This window comes from Protopterus annectens, chromosome 8.part0 (genome assembly GCF_019279795.1).
Source record: "Protopterus annectens isolate FY-2018-M chromosome 8.part0, PAN1.0, whole genome shotgun sequence".
NCBI classification, from domain to species: domain Eukaryota; kingdom Metazoa; phylum Chordata; order Ceratodontiformes; family Protopteridae; genus Protopterus; species Protopterus annectens.
In genome coordinates this window covers 1932641045-1932666355 of record NC_056741.1, presented here as the reverse complement: position 1 = coordinate 1932666355, position 25311 = coordinate 1932641045, and the positions used below count along the sequence as shown (strand labels likewise).

Here is a 25311-nt window from a genome sequence, read left to right as displayed (position 1 = left end):
TAGTGGCAGAAAAACTTTTCTTTTAGCTAATACCATGGAAGAATAGTCATTGTCAAAATGCACAGTTGTTTCATTAATCTTAACAGGAGCTTTAGCCCAAGCAGATTTAAGAACCATCTCTTTATCAAAAGATGATAGAAATCTAACTATAACTGATCTAGGATAGTTTTTGTTTGAGTTAGTATTAGCTATAGATCTATGTGCTCTTCGATACCAAAAGAGAATGCTTCTGGTAAATCTAAAGTTTTAGGGAGCCATGTTGTTAAAAAGAAGTAATATTGTTACCTTCAATATTTTCTGGCAGTCCAAAAATCCTAATGTTATTGTGCCTAGATCTATTTTCCAGGTCATCCAGCTTTGTTTGTAAATGTATATTTTGTTTCAGCAGAAACTCAATGTTGATTTCCTCTTCTTGTATTCTATTTTCCATGTCATTCACAGCTTCTTCTATGCCTGTCATCTGGATCTTTTGTTGTTGCAGGTCCATATGTAACAAGTCTATTTGTTTTGTAGTTTTTTCTATGAAAGTGTCTATTTTAGTATCCATTTTATCCTTTTTTCTTTCTTGATGCTGGAGTCTTGAGAATTTGTCTTACTGGAACTCATTTCAGACTGATAAACTGACAGGAAAATTTCCAAAGTAATTTCTGACAGGAATATTATTAAGATTTCCTTTCTTTTTTAGATATAGTTCAAGAACTATATAAAACAAACATATTTAGAAAGAAAATTACTTCAAAAATTATTTTTTTAAGTAATTAATTCCTGTCAATGTAATGAAATTGGTGGAGCTGAAGAAATCTGCTGCTATCCTGTGTTCATCCTTGGCCACGCCCCCCATTAGCAAGCATTTTCTGAAGTAAAAGAAGTATATGGCTTAAATGACTGCCATTATCTGTTGAATGTACATTACCATCTTGTCCCAAAAAACACAGCTTTCAGGAGGGATACATCAAAATTTTGAGGTAGAATTAGGAATGTTCCTGAAAATCAGAGAGTTGTGGAGAGGTATATTTGACTGTAAAATAAAATCAAGGAGCTGAACAGCCTCTCTTTGGATCATTAGCATAATTAGTCACTTAGCATACAATTGTTTACACATATTAGTACTACAGGAAAGACCAACATGAGTAAAAGTTTTTTTAAGATATTAGGTGAAATTCCCCTTCAGGCAGTAATGGTTATCACAATAAATATGCTTTATTTTTATTTGATACATATTGTTTGATGAACAGGATTCAACAAAGGAATTATGGCCTTGTGATGAAAATCAAATGGCAGCACTGAACTTCTCATCTGCTGCAAACATCTTGACACATATAGATAGTGATGTAACCTTTGATCATCACGTGTCTACAGTGCTAAGGAAATCATTCTTTGTTGCACAACTTATAAACAAAGGTATGGCATCTAAGTCCAAGGAAGGCACTGTTCCACTGTATTCGCATTCATCAAACCTATCATTGAATACAATGCCCCCTTTGGAATGTACCTAACCAGGCATATCCAACAACTGGAATGTCCACAGAGGTTCCTCACTAAAAGAATACGTCAGTAATATGTCCTATGCAGACCCTGCTCTGATGGACCTCCTACACATCCACAAAACAAACCAGAATCACCCATTCTAAAAACTTGCCTGTGATATAAATAGATCCTGCTGGAGAGATAGGTATGTATCCCAGATACTGTCTTGTCTATGAAACAGGCTCCCCATCCACGTGAAGCAGAGTTCCCCCCTAATCCAATTAAAGTGCAACTTGGACAATTTCAGGTTTGATATAACAGATACCCTAGTAGAATTTAAACTGTTCATGAGAAAATTAAACTTGGGAATATTTTTCAAAAATCAGAATAGCACTAGTTTAAATCAGACAGAGGAATTAAAGAAAAAGAGTGCATTTACTCCACCTATGTGTAACACACTTACATCATTTGAGAATGTAGTGAACTCTGAGTTATATTCCTTACACAACAAATACAAGTACATTAATGGTGGGAAACAACCGGGCAAGGATTTGATGGACGTTATTCAATCTTTGTGTGACAACAACATTCGCATTATGACTGCGGACAAGGGTGGGGGTATTGTGTTTTATGATCAGGAACAATATAAAAGTAAAATCTTTAATCTTTTAAACAATTCAACACAGTACACACCCTCTTCTATCAATGAAGTAAATATAGGCCACAGGCGAATTGATTCCTATTTAGAAGAATATATAGTGGAAAATAGAATCAATGAAGATTTATATAGATATCTTAAAGTTGAGTTCCCCATTCTGGCAACCATTACAGGTATTCCCAAGGTCCACAAAGACATTTATGATCCACCTTTCCGTCCCATTATTTCTGGTAGTGCTAGTAAAACTTTTCCCTTTGGACAAGTCATACATCATAAATTGAAACACATCTATAATATAGTGGAGCACATAATGAAAGATTCTTGGGAGTTCCTGGGCCTGTTCAAGAAGGAATTATGGTCCCCCAGGTTGATCTATGTGACAATAGATGTACAGGATCTGTTTTCCTGTATTCCAAAGGAGGATGGATTACTCAGATTTATCAATAGTATGCATAAAGTGAGTGGACTAGGCCAGGATGATATCTCACTACTTACAGAATTTATGGACATTGTCTTGGATCACAATTATATCTACTATGAAGGGGAGCACTACAGACAGAAAACGGGGGTAGCCATGGGCACTGCATGTGCTCCTATCTATGCAAACATGGTACTGCTGGACTGGGAAGTTGAATTCATTTTATTTTCACATTGGATGTCCTTTATAAAAAGATATGTCCGTTATTTGGACGACATCTTTATTCTTTGGGAGGGTGAAATTGAGGTATTGCAGGAATTCATCAGTTATATCAACAATACCACGGGTTATCTTAAATTCACCCACCAATATGATTCACATGGTATAAACTATCTTGATGTTAGTATATATAGCAAGGACAATGAATTTCACTCCAAAATCCATAGAAAAGATACTTTCAGTAATGGTTATTTACATTACAGCAGTGCACATACATATAACACCAAGAGGGGCATCATCAAGGGACAGTGCATCCGGGCTGCCCGTATGACCACGGAGAAACAAATAGTGGATCAAGAATTGGACTACATCGGTCGGCTTTTTTTGGACAAGGGTTACCCATTCAAGATGGTGAATGACATTACAGGCTATGTCAAGAAAGAATGGGGATCAAAATACAAACCACTGTTGGGGGTGGGTATATCCAAATCTTTGTCCACAGGTGACAGTAGGATAAACAAGACAAATCAGACTGCTGGGACTGTGACCAATAACACATACACTAGATCATGTATTATTCAATATGGTAAACACTCCAGTGAGATAAAGAAAATTATCACAACAAACTGGAACATCATGACTAGTGATCAGACCATCAAAAGCAAGATTACGGATAGACCACATTTTGTTTATAAAACCGGAAAAAATTTAAAAAGAATAATAGAAATAAAGTCGAAATTTCAGTATAACAACAAGGTGAAGAGGACAGGTACTAGAAGATGTGGCCAATGCAATTATTGCCAATATATTATGGATACACCTAGTATCACTTTGAAAAACTGTTTAAAGAGCAAGATTTGGTTCTCTAATGGTAATTGCTCAACCAAACATGTCATATATTTAAGTGTTTGTCAAACCTGTATGAGTTTTATGTGGGGAAGACCGACCGCAGTCTTAAGAATAGAATATACGATCACTTATACTGTATGAGGAAGTGTGATATCAATAATGCACTATCCAGACATCTTATTAACAGTCCACAGTGTAAGATGTTTAAATTTGCAATTTTGGATGTTATTACCCCCAATCCTAGAGGGGGCAACATAAAGGCTACAGTGGGGGAAAGGGAGATCAGGTGGCAGATTAGGTTGGATGCTGCCACCCCCCCCGGCCTTAATGAAATGATCCCTACCAAACCTTTGGTTAGGGTTTAGTTAAATTTCATTGTGCAATATATTATATCTCTTCAGCATGTTACATATAATTTATACAATTTTTGTATTCAAAAACATATTGGGGGGTTATTTTAAGTATGTGTTTTAATAGTACATATATTTATATATATTTTTTGTCTTATATCAATATTTTTGTACATAAATATTTATTAGCATTATGATAGGTGTCTATTGTATATATTTTATATTGTATTCGCATTCTTATTTTTTTTGAATACATTTTATTGTACATCAAGTAATGGTCATTTTTTAGGAAAAATTCATATGGTATTATATGTTTAAGTTTTCTTAATCATTAGGAAACTTGTTTAGTTTGTACACACTGTGGATTTATTTGCATATACATATCCGCATTTGTTTAGTGGTTTAGACCAGGATGGTTTTGTAAACAAAGTATATTTTGCATTTTTAGTTTCTTTCTAGCAGCAGGATGTTTGTGCTGCATCTTTTATTAAATGTGTAAGGCATCATTCTTGAATAATTAAGCTAATTGATTAATTGATATCTAGGGCGGGTTTCTTAGATTAATTGTGGTATATAAGTCACATGATTTTATGGTATGATGTTCTGATGAAGACAGATTTTTGACTGTAGAAAGCGCTTAACCAATTTTATTCTAATAAACCAAGTGTTTCCAGCACAGTATCCTGTTTTCCTGGCGTCCTTTTTCACCGTTTGGTGTCTCACAAGTTTTGTTGTTTCGCTGGGATTTCTATCTTTTTTAGATATAGTTCAAGAACTATATAAAACAAACATATTTAGAAAGAAAATTACTTCAAAAATTATTTTTTTAAGTAATTAATTCCTGTCAATGTAATGAAATTGGTGGAGCTGAAGAAATCTGCTGCTATCCTGTGTTCATCCTTGGCCACGCCCCCCATTAGCAAGCATTTTCTGAAGTAAAAGAAGTATATGGCTTAAATGACTGCCATTATCTGTTGAATGTACATTACCATCTTGTCCCAAAAAACACAGCTTTCAGGAGGGATACATCAAAATTTTGAGGTAGAATTAGGAATGTTCCTGAAAATCAGAGAGTTGTGGAGAGGTATATTTGACTGTAAAATAAAATCAAGGAGCTGAACAGCCTCTCTTTGGATCATTAGCATAATTAGTCACTTAGCATAGAATTGTTTACACATATTAGTACTACAGGAAAGACCAACATGAGTAAAAGTTTTTTTAAGATATTAGGTGAAATTCCCCTTCAGGTAGTAATGGTTATCACAATAAATATGCTTTATTTTTTATTTGATACATATTGTTTGATGAACAGGATTCAACAAAGGAATTATGGCCTTGTGATGAAAATCAAATGGCAGCACTGAACTTCTCATCTGCTGCAAACATCTTGACACATATAGATAGTGATGTAACCTTTGATCATCACGTGTCTACAGTGCTAAGGAAATCATTCTTTGTTGCACAACTTATAAACAAAGGTATGGCATCTAAGTCCAAGGAAGGCACTGTTCCACTGTATTCGCATTCATCAAACCTATCATTGAATACAATGCCCCCTTTGGAATGTACCTAACCAGGCATATCCAACAACTGGAATGTCCACAGAGGTTCCTCACTAAAAGAATACGTCAGTAATATGTCCTATGCAGACCCTGCTCTGATGGACCTCCTACACATCCACAAAACAAACAGTACCAGAATCACCCATTCTAAAAACTTGCCTGTGATATAAATAGATCCTGCTGGAGAGATAGGTATGTATCCCAGATACTGTCTTGTCTATGAAACAGGCTCCCCATCCATGTGAAGCAGAGTTCCCCCCTAATCCAATTAAAGTGCAACTTGGACAATTGGATGGGAAACCGGAAATTCATCTCTAGTTTGGCACCTATGTCTCTGATGCAAACAGGTAACATGTAAATGGATCGTCTCCCAAGCCCATGCTTACACTTATCAAGGGTATCAGAACTTGTCAGAGATTTGAGATGCATGGTTGGGTTAAAAAGGTCCTTGTGGTTGTTAGCCTAGTAAACACCTATGACCTAAGTAACTGGGCAAACTGCTAACAATTGATATTGTAAGGAAACAGTAGTGAAAACAAAGTATTAGATTGTGCACAGTTTGTCAGATGAAATGAAGATGAATATGTTCCCTGGTCTGGCCACCACATAAAAACACCTGGAGTAATCATTTAGTCTCCCCCATGCCCTAACCTTACAAGTTGATATTTATAGAACCAAAGATTTATATTGGTTAACAGATGTTCAATGTTTACTTCTAGAACATATTTCTGAGACTTTCTAAAACTCTATGCCTGTGACACCTGTCTAGGGGGTCACCATCTGCACAGTACAATACAATATAGCTGGCAATAACACACAAAGGCATTTTGTCAGTACAGAATCCTTAATCACCAGTGTAATGATCTGATAACACTGATTTACAGATATTTAACTGGACATGTGGTTACAGTTTTTTTCATCTTTGTTTTCAAGTGTTTATTTCTACTCTTGCAGTACTGTGGTGTCATAGTGTTAATCATATCAAGGGAAATGGTTATATCAGTATTCAGAAATGCATATTCACTGTACTCATTCATCAGTTTTTTGCAAAACAATATAATCTGCATTCTATTTGTTGGTATTACAAATACGTGCTTGAATGTGGTTCATGTCATCAAGTTTTGAACAAAAAAAAATGAATGAATGTCTGATAAGGTTAGTGTCCACCGTTGATGCATATTGCAGGTGAATATAAACTGATCAGGTGTAAAGCCATCTCTGTGTTCATACAGTCAGTGTGAGGGATAATAAAACAGATTTTGGTCCAGAGTTGTAATATTCTTTACAGGAAAACTGTAATACCAGCACTATTCCATGACCGTAAAATAAGACATTCACATTTATAATGCTGTTTGTTACTGCCAGATTCAGGACAGTAGTGCTGTGCTCTTAGAAATACTCATTCATTAATGTTAGATGCTATAATTAAGAAAATGCAATGTGCAAAGCATTATGTTGTACTGTTGTTAGTAAACTCATTGCACTGCTCTGTATTAAGTATTTTTTGTCTATACTGATTAACCTAGTGTGCTTTGAAAGTGAGATTTTTACATTCTTGTATTTTCTGGTCTCAGCCAATCCAGTCTCTGTCAGTTGCAGACTCGCGCCTGAAATCTGGTACAAATGTGCTGATAAATGCACTTGGCAGCAACACCAGTCTTACAAAACTTGACATCAGTGGCAACAGTATGGGCGATACAGGAGCGAAGATGTTGGCCAAAGCATTGCAAATCAATACAAAACTCAGGTATGCAGTATTCAGTTGACTCAAGGTTCAGGTTTGGATAAAGTAGATCAAGTGATCCAAGATGAAACTATTTGTATAAGATCTATATGACACCGACAACAGTGTTAAAAACAACTACCATCACTTTCATTTAGAGGTTAATGGCAATGTCTCATAATAAGCATGTCCTGATGAGAATGTGTGATACAAATCTCTACTTACCATGCCCAGTGACACTGTCAGCAAAGCAATCTGTTTCTTCACTTATAAACCATATAATCAAGACTATGTTGTTGTGTCTTTCGGCTTATCCCGGTTAGGGATCGCCACAGCAGAACTCCGGTCCGCTAATGTTTGGTGTGGATTTTTACGTGCTGAGTTACCAGCCCTGACGCACAACCTTCAACGAAGACCCATTCACGCATGCCTCCACACATAAGACGCTCTAGCTGAGAATCAAAAGCGACAACGTCTTGCTGTGAGGCGACAACGCTACCACAGCACCACTACCGAAGACTAATATGAATTGAATATATAAGCATATAAAGAAACTGTGTGTGTGTATTGCGCATATTTCCTTCATCAGACAGGTTACCTAAAGTGACAATAAAAAAATAATTCATATTATAACTGTTCAAAAGCAACCAAATAAAAACTGAATAATTCTCCAGAATTGAATAGAATGACATTTTATTCTCTCAGCCTTTGTGTATTGCAGTCTGTCAGAACAGTCTTTCTTTAGTTTCCACTTTGAAGAAGATAACTACAGCGTATTATTTTCTGCAAATGTCCCTAGTACTGCACTTTCATCCATTCCCCTCAGCCAAGTTTTCTTGTAACAGAACTTGTATTCTTTACTTGTGTGTCTTCTCTGCAGACAAAATATCATGTAGTCCCACATGCCTACCAAAAGTAAGCAATTCCCTTAATTTTTTATGAACATAGGATCATAGGAAGTTACTAGGCTATTGGCCCTGAGGCTCTGACAAGCATAGCCAAGAATTTAGCCCATGTTCCAACTAGTCTGCACCCTATGCCACTGTCCAGTAGGGACATAGGTGGAATCCCAGGGGTGTATTTTCTGTTCCCTATCCAGTTATCCAGGTTGTGCTTAAAAAGGTTTAATGAGGTACTCTGCTTTAAATGGAGAGGGAGTCTATTCCAAAAAGGGGAGTCTCTGAGACACAAATCTGTCCCACCAACAAGTCCTATTGATGTCACAGACCAGGTTGAGGTCTTGCATGCAGGTTACCCGAATGGAGCTTGACTTGCAGATATGCAGCAGTCCCATCAGGGCAGTGTCTGAGATTGCTTTGTATGCCAAACAGAGGTCACCTCTGAGGAGTCTGTAGGAGACTGAGTAGAGGGACAGGGCTTTTAGCCTATCTGTGTAGGGTAGATGTTTAAGGCCCTGGATTCTCCGAGTGAGGAATCTCTGTGGTCTGTCCAGCTATTGCATGTGCTTTGTGAGGTACATGCCGAATGGGGAATTGTATTCAATAATCGGTCTTATAAGGGAAGAATACAGGGATGTTATGACCACCTTGTCCCTGGATAAGATAGCTTTGCCAGTGAGGTGGGCCATGTTGAAAGCTTTCCGCACAATGGAGGCAATATGGTGGTCAAAAGTCAGTTTGCTATCAACCTGGGTTCCCAAGTCCCTCACAACTGATTGCTTGCTTAGTGCCTTATTATCAATGTGATAATTTGTGGGGGTGTCATTCTCCCCAAAAGAGATGATGATATATTTTTTGGCATTCAGTTTGAGGCCATGTTTCTGGCACCAGTCATTTGTTTAGGTGAGACCCTCTTGGAGGATGTCCACATTACTAGGGGAATTGATGACAGCACCCATCTTGCAGTCATCTGCAGACTTGGTCAGCCATAGCCCACTAGATTTGGCCTGCACCTCTGAGAAGTATATCCCAAACAACAGAGGCCCCAAGACTAATTCCTGGGGTACACTGCTTGTTATGGGTCTACTACATGAGGTATCTTCCCCTATTTTGACTAGGTGGGGTCTATTAGTGAGCCAGTTTGCTGCCCATCTAGTAACATATGGATTGATGCCTAGTTGAGAGAGTTTATCTATTATACCTGAGTGGGGAATAGTATCGAAGGCCTTGGCCAGGTCAAGGTAGGCGGTGTGCACTGTCTTCCCCTCATCTATGGCCTTGGTGACTGTCTCAAAGATGTTGACCAAATTTAACAGGCATGACCTCCCCTTGACAAAACCAAACTGTGTGGGATCAAGTATCTTGTTGCCAATGTCCTTGTTAATGAGGTCCATGATAATACGCTCCATGGCCTTGCAGATCAAGCTAGTTAGACTGATGGGTCTATAACAGCATGTCCTACAAAGACAGCTGTTATCAATAACACCGATGAGAATTTCAGAAAATCATGTTTAGTGTAAAAGGAGCTTTCAAGGCCTGCTGTAACAAAATGACATGTTCTTGTACATGCAGGATGCTTACTTCTCCTTCTGTGCCTAGTACTTCTTTGGAGCTGGAATACAAGTGCCAAAGCTTGTTAAGCAGGTATTGGTCTTCATCCTCCATCTTTCTGAGGACAACTTTACTCTGACTGTTCAGTCATGGATTTCCATAAGTGTGAAAATCAGTAAGCATGGTGACTTGTCTTTTGAATCTAATGCTATTACCAAGACATTGCATAGGTTCACATCATGCCAGAGCAGCTGAGTATGAGAGATGGGGAGAAACAGCAACAGAAATACAGTTACTGTTCACACTTGAGCATATCATAAGGTTTCTAACAGTGTAAGACTGTCCACATTGCTATACAAATGGATTAAGGCATTGTCTGCTGAAAATGGGGTGGTTTTTCTCAGCTAGTCAATCCTAAATTAATTATATAAAAATACTGTTTGGATTCATTGTAACAGTGTTGAATGTGACTAGATGTCATATTGTGAACACAAACAACCTGAAGTGCCAGAAAACAAACAAATAACAAACTGAATAGTGGAACAGTAAAACCAGCCGGAATAAACTCAAGATTTATTAAGGGGTAAGTGTTTTTGTTCATTAAGAACTTCTTCAGAACAACTAAAACAGTCAACTACAAGTTTAAATACATCATCAAACCCATCACTGTCTTACCCTGAAGCAGCTCAACTGGATTGATCTGCCCCAGCTACTGCTACTTAATCAACTCTCAACAGCACACAAACTTTACTACTTGCCTGATAAAACCTCAGCACTACAGTATCTAATTCAGCCCTACACAACCGCCAGAACCTTAAGATCTAGTAACCAAACCCTTATAAATGTCATCAAACATAAAAATGATGCCGGTAAATCTCTTTTTGCCTGCACTATAACCAGAATCTGGAACCAACTCCCAAACCACATAACTTCTACAACCTCTGCCTTCCAATTTAAAAAACTCCTCAAACCCCACTATTCAAACAACTGGCTTTGCTCTTGTGTCCCCCCAGGTTAAACCACACCACTGCACTGTTGCATGAATTCTTCTGCTAAGGATCACCTGTTTCTTCCTCTAGTTACCCAGGTATACCTGCTCTACCCCAAACATAAGGCTTTTCAGAATGAACTCATATCAAAACTTTTGTACTTTTTTCTCAATTATTGTGCTTCTTTTAATTTTATACTGTACTGCATATATTCCTTACAACAAGAAATGGTTAAACTCTGACTATTACATGCTGAAATGTAGCCTTGTAATGTACTGTATATATTCCTTTCAAAAACAAGTTAATATCTGCATATTGCATGCTGAAATGTATTCTTAGATGTAAGCTCAAATCTTCACTTATGTACTGTACTGTACTGTATTTGGAACTTTTCTTCCCGGGCCTCCACTGAAAATGGGCCTGTGTCCAGTCAGACTTTTCTGGTTATCAAATGTAAAATAAAATAAATAAAATAAAATAAAACTGTCATATGACCCAAATCAGCCAGTGCAATGAATACATTAAATAACCACTGTTAAAACCATACAAAGTATAAAAGCATGTAAAACATAAAAAAATAATTCTATTAATACTTAAAAGTACAAAGTGACATGATTTTTTAAAGAGCACCATACAATTTTAACTTAAGCAAAGAATTAATAGAGCATGTATCATTCAATCCATGGTTGTTAGTGGCATCAAGTAACAGCTGCCATTTTAGTCCATTTTTATCCAGATGCTCACTAATAATACGACCCTGGATATCTTTTTTAACCTGTTCTACCACAAAGAAATTAAAACTATGTGTTACATTCTTCAATACGTATATATAAAGCATTGGTCATCTTTTTATTTTTAATATGCAAGCAATGCTCATATGTACACTTTCTAAGTTTTCTTGATGTCTTGCCTATATAAAAGGAAGGACAACAATTACGCTGAGCAATTTAAACCACATTCAAAGTGTAACAAGTAAAATACCCGCTCATTTTATATTTCTTGTTCCTAATGGCAAAACTGTCAGTGCTGTTAATCAAATGACATTGAGAACAAGAGCCACATTTAAATGTACCATGTCTTAAATTATTAAACTCTTGCCATTGCATTACACTTTCGTTCCATATATGCTTTTAAAGCTTTCTCCTTTTTGAAGGTAACTAGTGGTTTATCCCATAATTTATGGCATATGTCCTTATCTATCAAAAACAATTTCTAGTTTTTATAACTACATTGCTATCCAATGTAAAAGTGGTAATAAAATGTTTTATTATACCAGTTTCAGCATTATCTGCTATCTGTCTACTCTCGTTCCCAGCCATACTAGTAAGCATATTTTCCAATGCACATAAAATAGATTGGTAAAAGCCATTATTTTATTTATTTACTACTTCCTCTTTAATTTCACTAAGAAATTTTTCCAGATAACTCCTTTTCTGGAACACCTCCAATACTACTTCACATTCAGTATAAAAGGTGTCAGTGCGAGAGACCATTCTGGCCAAACGCACCAGTTGTACTTTGACAACTGCCTTTTTCTGAAATCTAGGGTGCCAGCTGGAAACATGTAATTAAGTATTGGAAAAGCTAGACTTTCTAAAAATTTTAGATGAAAAGCAATCCCTTCCCAAACCCTTACTAATTTCAGTATCTAAATAGGAGATCTTAGCCTCATTGAAATTATAGAAAAAATGATAGGAAATAATTTTGATAATGCAGTACCTTGTGTGCATGCAGTGACGTGCAGTCAGGCTTGGAGACAGGCATGTGGGTCTGGTAGCCTGGGGGAGACAGAGACAGACCACACACCTGAAGCCTGGACTGGTGAGCTAGCTACTTCAGGGAGGGAGCTACCCTGTAGCAGTGAGCCTGAAGATGAGTCACAGCAGCTGGTAGGTACTGATGCTCCCTTGGACAGAGTGACTGCAAGGGCAAGTACCTAGTACTAGCAAGTTCCTAGTAGTACCTAGGCTGACAGTGAGGCACCACTGTCAGAGGATACCAGGCTTCCTGTGGAAGGGGAGCTGGGAAGAGTTACAAAGAGAGAATTGAGACAGGCTTAGCTCTCAGACCCTACATTCCAAGGCTTGAGGGAGGTAGCTAGGGAGCTCATGATTCTCAAGAAAAAGGGTTTTCTGTATACTGGAACAAAGGCTCTTCCCCAAACCTATCATCTCTGGTCCTATTCAGCACTGTGGGGTCACATTTTAATGGTTTAACAGCTCATTTACATTTCCCTTATTTTTCTTAAAATTAACCTCTGCTGTGCCAGTATCCTCTATTAAACATATACATTTAATTCAGCTACAGTGATGCATGTACATTTCTCTTCATTTCAGCAGGGTGCACTATTGATACATTTCAACACAAGTAAAGCTCACAAATACATTTCAGCACAAGCATCTGTACAAAATAATTTCAGCACAAGTATCTGTACAAAATCAGTTTGATATACAAATGGCATACAATTCTAATACATGTGTAACACAAGCATCTTGTATAAATCAGTTTGATATTCAAAGGACATATTTTTCTTTACAAAACTCCATCTGGCCATGCTGGCACTTGCCCATATCATCACAATGTTTATTCCATATTTATCGTTTCAGGCTAGTTTAGCTGGCAAGACTAAACAACAGCTATTAACTTTCTTTATCATGTTATAAGCTCCAGATGATGCACTTAATTACTTTATGCAAATCCCCTTGTATCTCAGCTGTCTGTCTCAATTTTGATTTTGTACCTTCTGTAATAGTTCCACGTGGCCTATAATTTGATTCTGTCTTGTGTAATAGTTCCATGTGACCTAGAATTTCATTCTGTTTTCTCTAATAGTTCTGCATGGCTTAGAATTCACTTCTGAGGCTGAATGCAAAGTTGTTTCTAAATAGTAAGTCTATGCTGTAATAATATCTGTTCTCCAACTGGTGTGAGAGTATCTCACATGTAATATCAGTATCCTTATAAGTTTTGCCTGAGGTTTCACATGCTTGTGGCAGTGAAGTATTGTGTCACTAATGCTGTTAGTTTAAGTACGACCTTATATTTAATGGTATCAGAACCATCAGCCAATTGTTAGTGTCATTGCCTGGTTAGTCATAAGTGGCTTTCTTTTCGGACCCCTGTGTGATAACATGGCCAGCGCAACTCTGCATGGCCTACAACAAGCGTAAATGGACAACACCCCTTGATAAAACCATACTGATCTAATACTCTCAGACCCAATGATAAGTGTTTTCTACTAACAAAGACTGTGCTTGCTGTGAGCAGAAATGAGAAAGGTAGACGGAGGGGTCTCAAAGGACAACTTTACAAAGCTAACAGCAAAAAAATGGAGAGAGAGACATGTACTAGAAAAAGGAATGTTGGTGCTTAAATGGTTAATCAATGAAAAGGACATTCCACACAGTGTCTGCATAGGAAAGCATGTAGCACATTAACAGGAATATTTCTTCAGTGTTCCAAGATACTGTGTATTGTAGCTATCATGTTAAGATTGCTACAAGGCTGTACAATATGTAGTTATAGTCTGTAAATTCTAACTGGACTAACATATATTAAAAAATAAGAATACATAGTTATTTCTGCTGGATAAAAGCTTCAACATTTATTCTCTGTTTAGTGCAATGTGACAGTTGATTTAACTTCATTTCACTTTCAGATTAAAAAAAATAAATAAATAACAGCTGAAATTAAAGTATATATTTTCTCATGAAACAGAAACATAAGAAATTGTCATGAAAGATCTGAATTGCAATTTCCTATTGTTACCCCCACCTAACTCACAGGAAATGATGCTGTAGTAGGAAAACAGTGTCCTTGTATGTTTGTACTTCTGTATTTCTTCTTCTTTTGGCTTTTCCCAGTTAGTGCTCACCACAGCGGATCACCTGTCTGCCCATGATTGGCAGTGGAGTTTTACGGTGTTGAGTTGCCAGCCCGGCTTTCCACAGAAAGCACACACATGCATGTACTCATGCCTAGGGCCAATTTAGAGTGTCCAATCCACCTACAGCATGTCTTTTGGATGTTGGAAGAAACCAGAGCACCCAGAGGAAACCCACGTGACCATAGGGAAGACATGCAGACTCTGCACAGAAGGCACCCCAGCAGAGGATCGAACCAGAGAACCTCTTGCTGTGAGGCGGCAATGCTAACTGCTGCACCATCGTGGCCGCCCATATTTGTACTCCTGTATTTGATGTATATAAATAGGAATGTATCAGTTATTAAATGTACAGGAAGCAATATCGCTAGTCTATTGACACTAAAACTTTGTTTTATGCTTTGTACATGTAGAGAAAGGTGCAGATCTTAAATTAAGATAAATGCTAATTTGACTGTACTGATGTTTCATACATGGACTTCCCCAATATCCATATATCCCTGGAGTTGGAAGCTCTGCACCTCAGCAAAAACAATTGTTTTCAAGGTGCTTAAAGTTGCACTTTTTATCCCTCCTTTTGCATCAGGACTTTCAGATTTCTGATTTGTTGAATGTAGAGCATTAGTCCAATGCATATGTGTGTATGTTTTATACACACAAACACACACACACACACACACACATATACATATATATATATATATATATATATATAATCTGTGTGTGTGTAGATATATATATATATATATATATATATATATATGTTTCATTTCATTGAACAAAATTACATTTCAACGAACCATAATTTCGCTAAAGTGCATTTATTTGAAAATGCACTTTCGCGAATAGCCACATAACCGAAAAGCACAAACACACAAAAAAAATAAAATACATGGCAACACAAACCACATGTATGTAGGGGGGCAAGCTCCCCTGTGCCCCCCACACCCCTGCTACTTATATATTCTCACTCCTAGATCATACTACAGTGGGAAAAAGGGAATATTCCCTTATCCCTGCTGTACTGCGATCTGAACAACAACCTACATTGTGAAAGAGCAGTTTCGAATAAATGCACTTTTGGGAATAAGGGGCTGCCAAATTACATTTTGAAGAAACATAATTTCGATGGGTCGAGGTAGACCCGTATATATATATATGTGTGTGTGTGTATATATATATATATATATATATATATATATATATAGTTCCACTTTGAACCATCGAATGTTCAGAACATCGAATTTCTGATCATCGAGACCAGAACATCGATGTTCAGAATATCGAAGGTTCAAAATGAACCACACAAAAACAAAAAAACTTACAAAAACTATTTTATGCAGGGGGGCTTTGCCCACCTGCACCCCCCACCCCCCCCTACTTTAATATTCCAACTCTGAGATCGCACTACAGTGGGGTAAGGGAAATCTCCTGTTTACCGCTATATGCAGTAGCGCTAAATGGGAGATTTCCCATACCCTACCTGCAATGCCAACACTCAGATGGCACACACACACACACACATATTCATATATATATATATATATATATATATATATATATATATATATATATCTATATATATATGAGTGATACAAGATATGTACAAGGGTAGTGTGACAGTGGTGAGATCTGCAGTGGGAGTGACAGATGCGTTTAAGGTAGTAGTGGGATTACATCAAGGATCAGCTCTGACTCCTTTCTTATTTGCAGTGGTGATGGACAGGTTGACAGACGAGATCAGACAGGAGCCCCCGTGAACTATGATGTTTGCAGATGACATTGTGATATGTAGTGAGAGTAGGGAGCAGGTTGAAGAGACCCTGGAGAGGTGGAGAAGTGCTCTAGAGAGGAGAGGAATGAAGGTCAGCAGGACTAAGACAGAATATATGTGTGTGAATGAGAGGGAGGATAGAGGAATGGTGAGGATGCGGGGAGTAGAGCTGGTGAAGGTGGATGAGTTTAAATACTTAGGATCAACAGTTCAGAGTAATGGCGAGTGTGGAGGAGAGTTGAAGAAGAGAGTACAAGCAGGGTGGAGTGGGTGGAAAAGAGTGTCAGGAGTGATTTGTGACATACAAGTACTAGTAAGAGTGAAAGGGAAGGTCTGCAAGAGGGTAGTGAGACCAGCTATGTTATATGGGTTGGAGACTGTGGCATTGACAAAAAGGCAGTAGTCAGAGCTGGATGTGGCAGAGTTAAAGATGTTAAGATTTGCACTGGGTGTGACGAGGGTAGACAGGATTAGGAATAAGCATATTAGAGGTCAGCCCAGGTTGGACGGTTTGGAGACAAATCCAGAGAGGCGAGATTGCGTTGGTTTAGACATGTGTTGAAGTGGGATGCTGGATATATTGGGTAAAGGATGCTAAGGATGAAGCTGCCAGGTAAAAGGAAAAGAGGAAGGCCTAAGATAAGGTTTATGGATGTGGTGAGAGAAGACATGTAGGTGGTTGGTGTGACAGAGCAAGATGCAGAGGACAGGAAGTAATGGAAACAGATGATCTGCTGTGGCGACCTAATGGGAACAGTCAAAAGAAAAAGAAGAAGAAGAAGGAAAAAAAATATATACACACATATATATATATATATATATATATATATATATATATATATATATATATACTTTGACCCTTCAAAATTACAGTTAATTGAATCTCACTTACCCATTCACACTTGTTCGAAACTGCAGTAATCCGAAAGCACAGACTACCAAAATATTTTCTTTTGGAAAGGAACCACTAGGCCACCATGGTGAACTTTGCCCTTTGTTCAATGTAGTGTGATCTCGGAGTTGGAATATTTAAGTAGAGCGGGTGTGGGGCACAAAGGCACCCAATTTGGTTGGTTTAGTTTTGGTCCTTTCACATTTTTACTCATGGTGGCCATATATATGGGTCTGCTTGGATCTATATTACATGATCGAATGATCACAATAGCGAACACTTTAAAGAGTGAAAATGCAGCACACCAAAGTGCATTTTGTGGGATCGTGGTACAGTAAAGAATGGAATATTTGCCTTTCCTCATTGTAGTGTGATCTCGGAGATGGTATATATATATATATATATATATATATATATATATATATATATATTTAGCGGGGGTGGGGTGGGGAGCCCAGCACCCCCACAATAACGGTTTTGTTGTGCTGCATTTTCACTGTTTAGAGCATTTGCTATTGTGATCATTTGATCACGTAATATAGACCCGGTCTACAATATCAAAACCCCATAATATTTGCAAATCCTGTTTCATTGAGACGATAATATCGAATCCTCATTTAAGCAAAACCTTAAACTAGAGAAAACATTCACCGGGAAACTAACCACTTGGCCACCAGGACAACCTACACACAATGAAGCGATTAAAGCCCACCCAAGTGGGGGACTGCACTCCCCACACCCCCCAGCTACATATGTATATATATATATATATATATATATATATATATATATATATATATATATATATATATATATATATATATATACCAACTCTGAGATCACACTATAGTGGGGAAAAGGGCAAATACCTCCAGGATGGCCAATTGGTTAATTTCCCGGTGAATGTTTTTGCTGGTTTAAGGTTTTGCATAAGTGATGATTCAATATTGTCATCTCGATGAAATGGGATTCACTGATATGGGGTTTTGATATTTTCAGGTACACCCATATAGATATATATATATATATATATATATATATATATATATATATATATATATATATATATATATATATATATATATATATATATTTAAGGGAGTTTGGTTGACACCACTTTAATCAAGCTCATTGGGTTGACTGTACCGATAGTTGACAGGTGTGCAAGATTGTGACAATCCCCAAATATTCCCTTTTGCCAGGGAATGTGCAGTCTTGGAGTTAGCATATATAATTAGCAGGGTGTGTGTGGAGATGTTGATTATGTTTTTTTAATGTAATATTTGCATTCGCTGAGAAGCACTATGTACTAGGAAGCCATTTCCATTTTCGATGCAGAGGGTGATTTACCTTCAGGATGTCGGCATTTGTGTTAGTCGACCAGATAAAGGTAAATGCACACACACACATACGTATATATACATACACACACAAAGAGATATATAGCTGGATATGTCTAAAATGATATACTTAAAAAAGAAATGTAATATTTGTTATTCAGCCACAGAGTGTATAGTGTGTAGATATTTTTATCACCATCTTGCATGCATCATCAGATATTTATCTCCACTGTGTACATCAGCCACTCACACTGCTTAACCAGTCACAATAACAGCTACAGTAACATACAAAGCAAAATGAAATGAAATTTTGCACACTGTACACATAAAATATATATACTCATGGGTATAGTCCAATGCCTAAAGGCATTTACTCCAAATGTCGTTATGTGGGGGGAAAATGCTGAAAGCACTTTCATTGATTTTTGAGGTCTGCTCATTTCCCCTCTGTTGTGTGGCCTTGGAGTTGGTATATATAAGTTTGAAGGTTCGGGGGCCTCTCAACTATAAAAGGCTTTTTTTGTGAAATTTGCCAAAAGTGTTTTTTTCATGATTTTCTAGTATGAAAGATTATTCAGCATAAATGGCCTTGATGACTAAACATGAATCCCACACTCAGACCCTATGAAAAGTTTCCCTCAAAGCTGTATAAATAAAATGTAAAAATAAAGTTAAAAATGTCATTACCGGCAAATCAGACATAAAATAGGAAAACTAACTAAAATAAAACAAAACAAAAACTATTGCAGAAAAGAGTGAAATCCCAAGACTGGAAAAACTCTCGTTAGCCCCAGCAAAAAAACTGAGATCCCTTATCAAATCATCTAAAGTCTGTTATGAAAATGAAATTGCTGCAGATTCTAAAGACAACCACAAGGCATTCTGTAGCTATGTAAAGAATCTACATGGCAAGTCTCAGATCTGCTCTGAGTTGCAGCACAATGGCAGTATATATACAGAACCAACTGATATTGCCAACAAATTGGCTGACAGGTTCAGTCCGAACTTTACCCCTTTTTCTCCCCCAAAGGGCCAATCTCAATACCTGAGGAATGCCAGGTCCCTAACATCATGGCTACACGGGTAAAAAATGCACTGTCCAAAGCCAAGAATACAGCCTCCATGGGACCTGACTATATCCCGGGCTGTGTCCTACATGGACTGCAAAGTGCACTGGCACCACACCTGTGTACCATGTTCAATCACAGCCTCAACTCAGGCTTTGTTCCTGCTGAATGGTGCACTGCTACGGTCATTCCACTGCACAAAGGCGGAGCAACCACAGATCCTGGGAACTACCATCCCATTAGCCTGACAAGTCTGATATGTAAGGCCATGGAGCACATCATCATGGAACTTATCAACAGAGACATAGGGAATCTCCAAAATCTGGACCCCATGCAGTTTGGGTTTGTGAAAGGCAGATCATGCCTGCTCAACCTGATAGACTTCTTCGAGTCTGTCACCAGAGCTGTGGATGAGGGCAAGGTAGTGCACACAGCCTACCTGGATCTTGCTAAGGCCTTCAACACCATCCCTCACTCAGGAATCATAGATAGACTCACTAAACTAGGCATAAACCCGTATGTCACAAGATGGGTAACCAACTGGCTCACTGATAGAACCCACACTGTAAAAGTAGCAGACTCTAAATCTGACTACCGACCAGTTACAAGTGGAGTTCCACAGGGATCCATCCTGGGTCCTCTCCTGTTTGGCATCTACTTCTCTGAAGTACAAACCAACACAGCCAAGTTCGCGGATAACTGCAAATTGGGAGCAATTATAGATTCTCCAGTGGATGTAGACATCCTACAACAAGGCCTCACTGAGACCAGTGACTGCTGCAAGAACCATGGCCTCAGGATCAGTGCTAAAAAGTGCATTGTCATTCCCTTTGGGAAAAATTTGGTGCCCATGAACTACCACATAGACGGTAATCCACTAAACATTGAAGGTGTGATAAGATACCTGGGGGCACAGGTTGACAGCAACCTCTCCTTTGATAACCACATTACCACTGTGGTCAGAAAGTCATTCTGTGTAGCACGTTATCACAAAAGGTTTCTTATCCAGAAAGAAAGAGGTCATAGTCCCTCTTTACTCGTCCCTAATCAGACCTATTATTGAATATGGGTCTATGTTACAAGATCGAATGTTTAGGTGATCGAACACCTAAACATCGAACTTGTAATATCGAACCTAAAAACGTTGAACATCGCAGGGAAAGATGTCTGTTGGCCACGAAAATAAAAAAAAAAAACTTTACACTCAAACTAACTGGGGAGCTTCACCCCCCACACCCCCTAACTAAATATACCAACTCTGACATTGCTCTACAGTAGACAAACTGGCAAAATCCAGTGAACAGCCAAGGGAAATCTTTCCCTGCGTTAAATTGGCCATTCGCCATTTTTTGTTTTTGATATTACAAATTCGATGTATAGGTGTTCGATCAACCAAACATTCGATCTTGTAATATAGACCCATTGAATATAAAGCCCCATTTGGTATGTACCTTGCTTAGACACCTACAACAACTGGAAAGGCCACAAAAATACCTAACTAAGAGGATCTTAGGCCTTAGACATATGCCCTACACTGACAGACTCAAAACTCCAGCTATACTCGGTCTCATATTGCATACTTAGAGGCGATCTCTGCTTGACCTACAAGGCCATGTTGGACCCTGAGCTGCTAGATATGCTTCACCTAAAGAAATACCAATCCCTCCATGCCACATGCTCCAAGGACTTAAACCTCATTGCCACCATAAACAGAACATGCTGGAGGGACAGGTTCCTAACCCAGCAACTTCCCATACTTTGGAACAAACTCCCCATTCACATCAAGCAGAGCACTTCACTGGCCCTTTTCAAGAGAAATCTTGACAAGTGGATGGGCAATAGGACGTTCATCGCGGGAATCACTTCAGTGGCCCTGCTTGACAGTGGCACAGGAAACTAACTTCCGGTGACAGTCACCCCAGGGATCACATCAGTGACCTTGAGTTACAAGAGCACTGGAAACTAACTTCGGGCAGCATTATGCAGGGGAATTTCTTGGGCTAGGCTTGTATAGGCTCAAGGGGCATTAGCCTATTATAAACCTATGAATAGAAAATACTTCATAATATTAGTGTAATCCCTACAACTCTTTTGCAGGACTACTTCAAAGTTGCCTAGAAATTAAGTATAGATTAAAAAGTATCTCAGAAGAATAATAGAAAATCAATCATGAGACATTCCGCTCATTAAAATGTGCAAATTGCATATTTTCAGATGACTAACTATGCAGATGACATAATTATCACATCCTATTAAGAATAATTGGAAACCATAATCCAGTCTAAAAAAAAAACTAAGAAAAACAGAAAAAAAAAAAACATAAGAGTTAGTCAAAAAAGTAAGGGTGTGAAAAGAATAAGACACCTAATATTGCAACATTTGTATACTTAAATTACCTGCAAAGTTATGCAGCGTATGACAGCAAATGCTTTCAGGAGTTGGGATCATTGTAGAGAGATGCAAATGTGGCTCATTAGCATCAGAAGTGTGAACACATTTAAAGCATTATTTACAAATTAGTGATTAAGCACACATTACAAGATTAGGGATAATGGTGATTCTTAGGACTGATAGTAGTTATTTCATTCCATGAAATAATGACCACTTTTGCAAGCTTGAACTTCAGAAATAAGATGGATTACTTGTGCACTTAGTTTCTGAATCATGGGGACACTCCTTTTCTGACCTGCGGACTAGTGGCAAGATAGTTGTATGGCATGTCAGTAATCCCTGTTGTTCACACACACACACACACACACATTGTCTTTCTGTCATATTGCCCAGTAACCACATATTATGTATTATAGGTACTATTTTAGTTTGTGTATAATATTTGATCATTGAAAATCCGATAAACGCTCAAAGCCAGTAGAGAGATTTTACACCATTGTGGTTTTCAGAACAGAATCCTATGTCTCCTTTTTGTAACTTGAATGTTTGTGGAATGCAAAAAAATTAAAAAGAAATGTTTGTGGAATACAGTCTATTTCCATTTTAAGTTTCTTCTAAAACAAGTCCTTCTGATATATTTGTTTATCTAGTTGTATCTTTCAGCTTTTCCCGGTTAGGGGTCGCCATAGCGGAACTCCGGTCCGCTAATGATTGGCAGTAGATTTTTACGTACCGAGTTGCCAGCCCTGACACACAACCTTCGACGAAGGTACGCCCATTCACGCATGTCTCCACACAGAAGACGCTTTAGCTGAGAATCAAACAGGACAATGTCTTACTGTGAGGCGACAACGCTACCGCAGCACCACCACTGCTAGTAAAGGGGCAAATAAAAGGGTATAATTCAGACATAATTTGCAGAATGTACTTCATACCTTGAATAAAAACAGTGCCACAGAAATTCCAGCCCGGCATTTTCTAAAAACTCATATGATTAATGCTGTTACTCAATGGGCCCCTGTTATTTTTCATTTTCTTTCTTAGTTCCATATTATTTTGCAGTTTAGAAAAAATCAGTACAACTGTAACCATTTCTTAACACTAACAGCATCTAGCAAAATACTAGCTGTGTTTCTTTTTTTGACAGCACAGTAATCTGGGACAGAAACAATACAACTGCAAATGGCTTATTTGATATTGCTAATGCTCTGCAAAGGTAAGTGTAACACGAAGACTTATTTTAATAGCACTGTGATACATATTTGCTTTAACTACAGTTGTTGATTATATTTTCAGCTGCAGTTCAAGGATGCTTCATTCATGTTCCTCCACTAGAGTTATCCTTGTATATTTAAGTGTTGTGGTTGCACTAAAACAAATTTTCTTTTTCTTTTTGTTGTTTTTAAGTGTTTCTTTGGGGTCCCTGTTCATGTCCTATTATGTCTTATTTTCTGGTGTATTTGTATTCACACAATGTTCATAATGTGGTTTTAATGCAATCATGATTATCAATTCTTTTTGTTTTTCTTTGTGGTCAGCAGTATTTGCTTTGTATAGATCTCCTCAACATATGCATTATGATAAATGTGTTGTATTTTCTGTCCTGTAGTGTCCTGTAATTATTTTGTATTTGTGCATGTGTGCATCCAATTGCCAGCCTTTGTGTTTGAGCCAGGACTGAAATGGATCCTCAGGGCACTTCACTTACCCACTGAAAAAAACAACAGACAAATCAACTCTCTGTACCCTTTCTTTGCTCAGAAGTTCTGTGGTTCCACTAGAGTTCCTCAGGCCATTATTAGCTGCTATTTACTCTTTATCTCTTAATACTCTTAATATTCATAATTGTCATACTGCATGAAGGGCCGGATTGTTTTACTTTCATTTTCCATACTGCCAGATGGGTAGCATGCAGTATAAACACATGCACTTGCTACTAGTTATCTATCTCTAGCTTGGAATAACCAGCACCTAACACATGGTTTGAGTCTTGCACAAGCCAGTCCTCAGGAACCTGTTGTAGGCTTAACTTACACCCTTCCCCCAAGAATGGACCCGTGCTATTAAATCCTGCTCAAATATGCCAGCTCCCAGGTGGCTGGGCTGCTATTCATGCCCTTAAGTTACTAATGATGGGGGCCAATGACCTCCTGTATAGCAAAGGACTAACTTCTTCCATCTCTTTTGCCATCCAAATACAGCACCCTGAGATACCTTTTGAATGTTGCAGTTGTACTGCTATCTAGTTCCTCATTTCTATTAAAATTATAGCAGTCTTTACTGCATCTTTATTTTATTTGTTGGATGTTCTTAATTGTTATTGAGGGTTCCTATACTCTTCCAAGCTGCTCTTCTAAGATGGATACTCCTAAATGTGATTACCTTTTTTTTTTCATCGTGGAAAGATGCCTCCCTGAAGTCCAAGATTCACATATTTGTGTTACTGACTGAAGCCTACAATCCTTGACTGATGCCTAAAATCCCTGCTGCACTAACTACAATCACTGACGGATGCCTGATACCTGCAGTCCCTGCTGCACTAACTACAATCACTGACGGATGCCTGATACCTGCAGTCCCTGCTGCACTAACTACAATCACTGACGGATGCCTGATACCTGCAGTCCCTGCTGCACTAACTACAATCACTGACGGATGCCTGATACCTGCAGTCCCTGCTGCACTAACTACAATCACTGACGGATGCCTGATACCTGCAGTCCCTGCTGCACTAACTACAGTCATTGACGGATGCCTGATACCTGCAGTCCCTGCTGCACTAACTACAATCACTGACGGATGCCTGATACCTGCAATCCCTGCTGCACTAACTACAATCACTGACGGATGCCTGATACCTGCAATCCCTGCTGCACTAACTACAATCACTGACGGATGCCTGATACCTGCAGTCCCTGCTGCACTAACTACAGTCATTGACGGATGCCTGATACCTGCAGTCCCTGCTGCACTAACTACAATCACTGACGGATGCCTGATACCTGCAGTCCCTGCTGCACTAACTACAATCACTGACGGATGCCTGATACCTGCAATCCCTGCTGCACTAACTACAATCACTGACGGATGCCTGATACCTGCAGTCCCTGCTGCACTAACTACAATCACTGACGGATGCCTGATACCTGCAGTCCCTGCTGCACTAACTACAATCACTGACGGATGCCTGATACCTGCAGTCCCTGCTGCACTAACTACAATCACTGACGGATGCCTGATACCTGCAGTCCCTGCTGCACTAACTACAATCACTGACGG

General features: G+C 38.4%; 1 protein-coding gene across 3 annotated transcripts in view; it reads left to right on the top strand.

Moving 5' to 3' along the window:
* The window catches only part of LOC122809736 (capping protein, Arp2/3 and myosin-I linker protein 2-like), a 1549910-nt gene that overhangs the window by 1105550 nt on the left and 419049 nt on the right, over positions 1–25311 (top strand). For all 3 annotated transcript variants that reach the window (XM_044081444.1, XM_044081445.1, XM_044081446.1), the window contains exons 18-19: positions 7098–7270; positions 23180–23248. In XM_044081444.1, coding sequence (XP_043937379.1) covers positions 7098–7270; positions 23180–23248 — 242 coding nt within the window. The remainder of the gene's footprint in view (positions 1–7097; positions 7271–23179; positions 23249–25311) is intronic.